The sequence below is a fragment of the Populus euphratica genome, unplaced genomic scaffold (genome assembly GCF_000495115.2).
Source record: "Populus euphratica unplaced genomic scaffold, PopEup_1.0 scaffold1420.1, whole genome shotgun sequence".
Classification (NCBI taxonomy): domain Eukaryota; kingdom Viridiplantae; phylum Streptophyta; class Magnoliopsida; order Malpighiales; family Salicaceae; genus Populus; species Populus euphratica.
In genome coordinates, this window is record NW_011501272.1 from 19,255 (window position 1) to 27,781 (window position 8,527).

Sequence of the window (8,527 nt, forward strand, 5' to 3'; positions counted from 1 at the left end):
TATAGAAATAATCATTTTATTTTATTTTATATACCATTAAAAAAAAAACAATTTGGTCTCCGTCTCTTGTTATTTTTTTCTTCTTTATGCCTACTATCTTTATTTTTTCTGTTTGGGACAGCAACCAAACATTACCTTTAACATCTTAATAAATCAAAGTGTTAACTAACATGACCTGGCCATAACACAATGACCTCCAATTTGTGGTTCAAGCTTGTTAAAAGAAAGCAATTATATGCATATACTATATATATATCAAATGTCAAAAGCTCGATTTGTGTTCAGCCTTCCAACCTAACCATGAGGTGTGTGTGTGTGTTTATATTTATTTATATATATATATTGGTCACAAAGAGCCGCTTAACTATCATAAATCATAATCTTTTCAAGGGCTCACCCATTGTTTTTGTTTTTTTTAAGTGCTAATAATGTCAAAGAGTGTCGTGTCCGGGCTCTAAACGAGATCGTTTATTGTGTACTTGGTGTGGAACATATTCGCATGGAATCAGTTCGTGGCATCAAGTGCTATGTGATCAACAATTTTGAGGCCCGCCCCAGCAAAATCGAGAAGTTAGAAAGTGAATATAGAATAATTAGTTAAAAAACTAATTAGACAAAGTATGAAATCATCATCTGGTTCAGTTTCATTTAAATAAAAATTCTTAAAATCTGAAAGCGATGATCATGTTATTGCAAGTGATAACATATGGAAGAGGTTTTCGTTTTGCTCTTCTTTCTTTCTTTTCTCTTTTCTTGTCCCTTATATAATAAATAGTAGAATAGTATTATTATATGTTATTTGTGGAATAACTTATATTTTATATATATATATATATGAAAAGTAACTGGTGTTGAGCTTAAAGTCAAACGCGTTGCTCTCTTGAATAATATGGGGACAAAGTCAAAGACATAATGAATGGAACTTTTTGGTGAAGACTTCTTGCAGTGGGATCACAATTATACAAATGGAATTTATAGGGAACTTGCTAACGGAAGCAAGAAAACAAGAATATACATGTGATTTCAACCTGATTTACACTATAATGAGACAAACCCAATTCTGCAAAAAGATCTTGGCATCTAACAGAATCAAAATGACCGGAGCCATTAAAAAACTCGGAGACTACTGCTGTGGAGGAGATTCAATTGCTTCTGTTTTCCTTTGATCCATGAAATTATGTATTCTCTTGAGTGCAACTCCTAGCGTGGGCTCGCTCATGTTAGCGAAACATACCCTAAACCATCCTGGTTCAGAGCAATGGCAAGAAGAGCCTGGAGATATATTTAGCTTCACTTCATGAAGGATAGACTTCCAAAGAGCCACTTCACCTTCTCTTGTTGGTGTCTCCAACAATGGACTTAAATTCATCCAGCAAAACAACCCAGCATTACCTTTCAAACACTCTATCCCGGCATCTTTCAGTCCTTGAATTATCATTTCATACCTCTTCCTTAGTCTCTCCCTGTTTGTCTTAATGTAGTTCTCTGTGAATTCCTCGTTACACAACATCGAAGCCAGCATGTGTTGTGTTTGTGAAGAAATCAAGGTGAAGCTAGACATCCTTCTTGCAGTGGTAACAACTTTGTCATTGTACGAGTAAATAGTTCCAACTCTAAAACCTGGAAGACCTAGATCTTTAGAAAGACTGTAAACAATGTGAACTCTTTCTGAATCTTTGTATCCACGAGCTTCAAGAATTTCAGCAATGCTCACGAACTCGGATGAAGAGAAGGTCGATCCTGAGTAGATTTCGTCGGACACGACATGGATGTTCTTGCGCTTGGCAAAATCAAGAATTTGCTCTAGGACAGAGCGCTGGATCGTGGCACCAAGTGGATTTGAAGGATTTGTTATAAGTACCCCTCTCACTTTAATGTTCATGGCTGCCGCGTGCTTATATGCAGCTTCCATGGCTTCAAGAGTGACCTGGAAATTGTTTAAACTATCACAATGTATTGGTACAATTTTTACACCTGTCCTCCACCTTAAATCTCTGTCAAATCTGGAAACAAGACCATTTAGAGCTAACGTAGGTTAGATGAGATAAATTTATGAACATGAAGCTAGCAGTACATGAATGAATTTCCTTCAAGAAAAGTTCATTTAGGACTGTTCTTACCCTGGATAGTATGGAGTGGGAACTAGCAAAGCATCCCCGGGATCGGCTAGGATGAATGTTAACAGCTCGTTAGCAGCAGTAGCGCCAGCTGTCAGGACTATCCTATCAGGATCAAATTTTGCTCTGCCACCTCTGATTTTCTCCATGAAACTTGCCATTGCCTGTTCACAAACGCCGTTCACATGTCAGGATTTTCTTTCTATACATTTTTCTAGAGCACAGAGCTGCGAATCATGATGTTAAGAGAAAAGGAACCTGTCGGAAAGATTTGAGTCCATGGTAATCTTGAAACAAGGCGTTTTCTCTAAAGCCTCGTGCTCCTTCTCCCCAGCTTGATGCTTCTGAATTCTGTTCCAAGTACTCTTCTAACAAATCAAAAGAAACCTGGTAAAAAAGGAACAACACGTACATTAGCTGAAGCAAGAACCTTTTTACAAGGTCTAAAATATAAAATCTTAGATCGTTTGCTTGATATATTGTCCTGCCGGGACGACTCACTTGATTTTCTGCCAGTCCCATCTGTATAACTCCTGATGAGTTAGATGATTCATCGTAAGGATCTTCATCGTGTGCCTTCCAGCCTGCGAAATACGGAGAGTCTTCTCCGTGAGTCTCGGAAACTGCGACTTTTGATAGTCCAACAGCGGGTTGCCCATTCTCTATGGCCATAATTAGATTTCTTGCAGTGCCTAATAAACTTTCTTGCGCAGACAGTAAGGCCAAGGCCTCTACTCTTGGATTAAGAAAGCTATTAGCTGTGGGGAGTAGAGAAGGCGAAGGAGAAGCGCAGAAAGGGAATAGAATTGTTGAATGAAAACTTCGTCGGTAACCCACAAATATATAGGGAAGTCTTTGAGGCTTTGAAGTGTTAAAGTCCGCAAATTTGCTGGGTTATTGAGAATAAAACAACTGCAAAATATCAATAATTGATTCTGTAATTCAAGTAATATAAAAACTCTGACACTTTTTACGCGAGTTTTCTCTCCAATGACAACTGTTCATTTCTGTCATCTTGTCAAAGCTCTTCTTTATCTCAATCTCCATGGAAGATACACATCGAATATGGTGGTTGTTGAGGACGGTGTTATTTATTTAATTGTTTGCTTGTTTCAATGGCTCAAGAATAACGATGCTTCTCTTATTGCCTTGTTGTTTTAATAGCAGTGGTTGTATTCGTACTTTCGACAAGTCCCCACTTCCCAACCTATGACTAATCAAATCGTTGATGAAGGAGCTTAAGTCTTCAAATTCCATACTTGAAACAAAACCATGCGCCATGAAGGAAATACATCCATTTCTATAGCATGCAAATATAATTAACAAGAGAAACTAATTAAGAGTGGTTAAGCTCTGGTGATCTGACAAAGATACCATTTTACACAAGATTAAGATTCTGATTTGGTAACAAAGTTGGGACAGAATACAGGCTTTGAGAAAATCTGATGGGTCCACAGGCAGCCGCACTAATATCAAGCAACAGGATTTATAACATCATTAGATTTCAAGTGTTGTAGTTAATTAACTTCCTTAATTACGTATCATTAAATATTTGTAGATGCATGTTGAAGATGCGTATCTATAAAATGTTCCATTAGTATGTCAGCATGTAAGGGTTAAGATATCTGTCAAGATTGTGTTGTAGATTTCTACTGACAAAACCCAGAGAATAAACAGTATTTGAGAGGGAGAAAACAAATAAAAAAATAAAAATTAGACAAGAGAATATTATGCTTCTTCTGCTTCCTTTTATTTTCTTTTGAGATTGAATATCGTGATTCGTTTAGATTACAGACGTGGGGCTCGATGGATATCCATGTGCATGTATTTATATATATAAGAACTCAAAATTCCTGAGATCTGCAATGGAGATAGCTAGATTGGATTCTAATGCCAGATGAAGAACGTGAAAGGAGTGCCCAATTTACGGTTGTTCCGCGGCTTTGGCCTCTAACTGAGAGACAGAGATCAAGCAAAGGTGATAATCAAATAAGAAATTGGTTTCATTCTCCATTTCTATATATATATATATATATATATATATCCAAATTTAAAACGTCTAAAGGCTAGATGAAGTCCGTAAAAGTTTCTTAAACTTAAAACTTGCATATCTCCCTCAATTTCATTAACAAAATTATTTTTAAAAAATAGAGATTATAATATTCCAACTCTTGCCACAGTATCAGTAAAAGAGTGAACAACTTGTAACCGACCGAGTACAAGTGGTCTTGTTGTTGCTAATTATTTTCAGGCAACTACCACCCAAAATCATATGTTTTTAATAAATTTATACAAATTGCTAATCAAAATCAGTCATGTTGATAAATTCTAATAAATTACCAACCACACCCTAGTTTTTTTTGATATACCACTGTACGTTGGCAAGCTATTGCTAATTAAAAAATTTCTATATCTTACTATGGAAAGAGAGATGTTCAGTAAAACTTCTGAATTTTTATCCTGCACCCATTTATCTGGCTCCTCGTTTATCCATTCCTTCTTTCTTCTCTCGTTGTTACTGCCAATCCTCAGCGACCAAGCACCTCTATCAACAGTGAGTGGACTTCGAAAGCCTGTTTGAGTGAAAATCACTTAGCTTCATTCCGTTGTTGTTGATTTTAATACTTTTCTGCCAGTATTAGGTACTTTTTAGTGGTGGACACCAAGAGAAAAGAAGAATGGCAACTTTGTTTGCAAATTGGTGAGGTGATTTTAAATATGAAGTTAATAATACATGTTATGTTTGGCTAAAATTTTTATGCAGGTGTTGTGGTGATTGTTTGAAATTGAGTTATAGTTTGTTAATATGTTAATTACATAGTTTATCTTGGATGATAAAATTAAGTTGTTATAGGTTAAGCATGATTTACAAATTCATCATAACTAATGAAAAAAATTCATGTTGCCGTTTTTGCTACATGCTTGTATAAGTATGAATGATTAATTATTGATGTGTCATTATGTTACTTTCAAATGCTTTGTAGCTCATTAGTTTGTTATACATAGTGTTAATTATTATGTTAAAATAAATACATATTTATTATTAACAAAACTTTAATTTATTTTTAATATTTATATAATATTAGGTTAATGAATCTAATATTTTATTTATGGATTTAGAGTAAAGATAAAGTTGATGTGACAAAAATATTGTTTCTAAAATATTAGGTTAATAAAATTATAAAGTTAATATAATTATGAGATTTATATTGCATTAGAGTATTGTTCCTAAATTATTCTTACTCAATGCTCTGTTAACTACTTGATATTTATTAGAATTGTAAAAACTAGTACATATTATATTCTTTTTTTTTTTTTATGAAAGGAAGCAGTTTTTTTCGTAAATCAAGGTATAAAGGATATCTAAAACTAATATATAGGTGTTTGTATATGATATTTATATTAAAATGACCTGCATGGGAATTTGATATGGAGATATCACCTATATATATATGGAAAAGCTCACTTGATGGTTGTGTAACTAATCGTTATAATTGAGATCACTAAATTATCTTTTATAGAAAATGTTATGCTTTGATCCTATTACATATTATCCTAATCGAGGTCACAAAAAGGTAGGTATTGGGTATATCATAAACTATATAAAGGCACTTGAATGGTCAATAGAAAATTCATCACCCTAGAAGAATTAGATAAAATGTTTTATATGTTCTCAAATAGTATTGACTAAAAAACTTTGACCAAGGTTGAATAAGATTTGAAAAGAGTTTTAAATCTTATTTAAATGATCAATGACAATTACATAGAGAACAAACATGATTTAACATAACAAACATCATGCTTTAATATTAAATTTGAACATTATTGATAAAAAAAAATATTTATTACACTAAAAAACTAATTACTGAAAAATTAAGACAAACCACTAATGGCTTTTCTAATATCTGATGGATCATAACACGTTGTTAGATGATGCACATGATCTTTAAATATAAATTAATTAATTATTCAAATATAAATTCTATTTAATTATAATTATAATTATAATTTATATCTAAGTCAACATATTAGGAATCTAATAGGTCACACACATTAAGAATCATTAGTTAGAAATTAAATTATGATGATTTAAATAAGTATGACTTCTTTAAAATATATTTTAGAAATTAATAATTACAATATAATTAATATAGGAATTATATTTCTAGACCTAAAAAAAATCAAGTAAGGAATTAATCAGGTTAATTTCTAAAATTTTCTCGAATTAATATATGAATATTATTCAAGGAGAAATTTGATTTGTTTTATTTGTTGTTAATCAAGTTAATTTCTAAAATTTTCTTGAATTAATATATGAATATTATTCAAGGAGAAAATTGATTTGTTTTATTTGTTGGGTTTTCAAAATATCCTATAAATAGTAACGTATGCCATTTATTTAGAAGTTGTTTTTTAGAAAGAAAAACTATGTAAATTACATAATAGAGAACTAAAATTCTAAGCATAACAATATTTCTTTTCTAAATAGGAATATAAGAGATTTTTTACTAGAGTTTGTTTAAATTACCATTGGAGACCGAATAATTGGACAACTTGTGATTTGTAACAACTCAACCTTTAAATAATTATTCAAAGTCTAAGAAGATTAAATCTTCAAGTAATAAATCCCTAAATCTATGGAATAGGATCTTAGAGATTCCTAAATATATTTTTTTTTATTGTTTTTGTTGCATGTATGACATTCAGGAACTCAATAGTGATATTAGAACCTTCGTTAGAACAATTAGGGTTGTTTGATTGCATGTTTTAAATGTTATTAATGTTAATTATGAATTAATTTTATGTTATATTTTCCAAAAATTCAAATTTTCTATAATGATTTTTGAAAATAGATTTTTTTTAAAAATATTTTTTATCACCCAATTATTATTCTGGTCAGATCTGGATGGAATTTCTAAATCTAGCCAAAATTTAATCAAGGGTTAGCCGGAAAAATCATGTTTTATGGTGTTATATGTGGTAACGCCAAACATGATGGATGTTGATGTTATTGGAAGCATTTAAACATGCCACTATTAGCAGCGCCAACCATCATGGCTGCACAAAGCAGCAGCCTCGCGTTGTTGTAGATGCTGCTAGAAAGCATGTTGCTGGCAAGGGTGTAGTACCAGTGACACATGGAAAAAAAAAAAAAGAGGAGAAAGAGATGGTTTTAGGGTTTTGGGTTACTTTATCCCTTTACCCATCCCTTTTTGTGTTATAACCATAGGGTTTATTTTAATGTAAAATACTCTTTTACCCTTCGTTTTATTCCTTTATAACACCCATAAATAAAATTATGATTTTATTTTAAATGAAACTGAAACTAAATTAATTATAGAATTAATTTTTCTAATATGATTTGGACTTAATTAAGAAAATTTATACCTAAAATTATTTTAATTAAAGAATTAATTTGTTTGATAGAATTAAGAATGAATTAAATTGTTTAATTCAATATTTTTAGTTTTATGGTATCCTAATGGGATTAGGATTTATTTAATTAAATGTTTTAATTTAAATAATATTTATAAAATGATTTTTTTCCAAAATAATGAGTTTTTTCCAAAATAATGAGTTTTTTAAGCTAGAAAATTTTAGTTAATTAATCCTAAAATAGTTTAGGATATTAATAAGAGTTTTATTGTGATTAATTTTCTTATTAGATTTTAAAAAAATATTATTAATGTAAATAATGTTAGATAAAATTTGTTTTGCTTGGGAAATTAACAAATTAGAATAGATTGAATAATTCTAAGTGTTAGAAATATTATTTTATAGTAGCACATAAAGTCAATAATTGAGATTGAAGCATGTTATCATGATATTAAGATGATTTTATGCATGATGGATGGTTATGGACATCAAAGATAATTTATTCGATGGTTGAATAGTTGAATGGTTGTAATTTTTATTAAATAAGGTCTACGTATCTTGCTTTATCTCTATTTTTCTTTTAGATTGTAAATTTTTTCTTCATCTAATTCCCCTCGAATGTAACTTAAAATTTCTTAATTAATTATGTAAATGTTATATAATTTAGAAATTTATGAATTTAGATAGGAAATAATTTTGTAATCTATGATGAAGAAAGAAATGGGGATAAAGGCTCCGATTGATTTGCAGCAAATACCTAAGATTTGACCATTTAATTCCATTTAATGGCTCGAGAGAATTAGCTTAGCTATATCCATAATCATCCAATTAGAATGGTATACTAGGGATTTATGTTTATATATAAATTATTATGTGTGAAATATATATTCGTTATGTGATTAGTACTTAAAAACGCATTTTTATCATGGTTTTATATCATCATTTTGCACTTGAATTATCAATAACTCCTTTACTAAAACATGTTTTATAATAATATATCTAATAATATAAGATACCTTTAATTTGTGATAAAT

The 8,527-nt window shown here is 30.8% G+C and overlaps 1 protein-coding gene across 1 annotated transcript; it reads right to left on the reverse strand.

The window, feature by feature from the left end:
* Nucleotides 1–913: 913 nt before the first annotated feature.
* Nucleotides 914–3,043, reverse strand: LOC105117577 (1-aminocyclopropane-1-carboxylate synthase 7-like). Its single transcript, XM_011015305.1, has 4 exons — nucleotides 2,619–3,043; nucleotides 2,376–2,504; nucleotides 2,121–2,281; nucleotides 914–2,003 (listed from the first exon to the last, which is right to left on the reverse strand). The coding sequence occupies exons 1-4, from the start codon at nucleotides 2,787–2,789 to the stop codon at nucleotides 1,124–1,126; spliced, it is 1,341 nt and encodes a 446-aa protein (XP_011013607.1). The 5' UTR covers nucleotides 2,790–3,043; the 3' UTR covers nucleotides 914–1,123.
* Nucleotides 3,044–8,527: the final 5,484 nt, after the last annotated feature.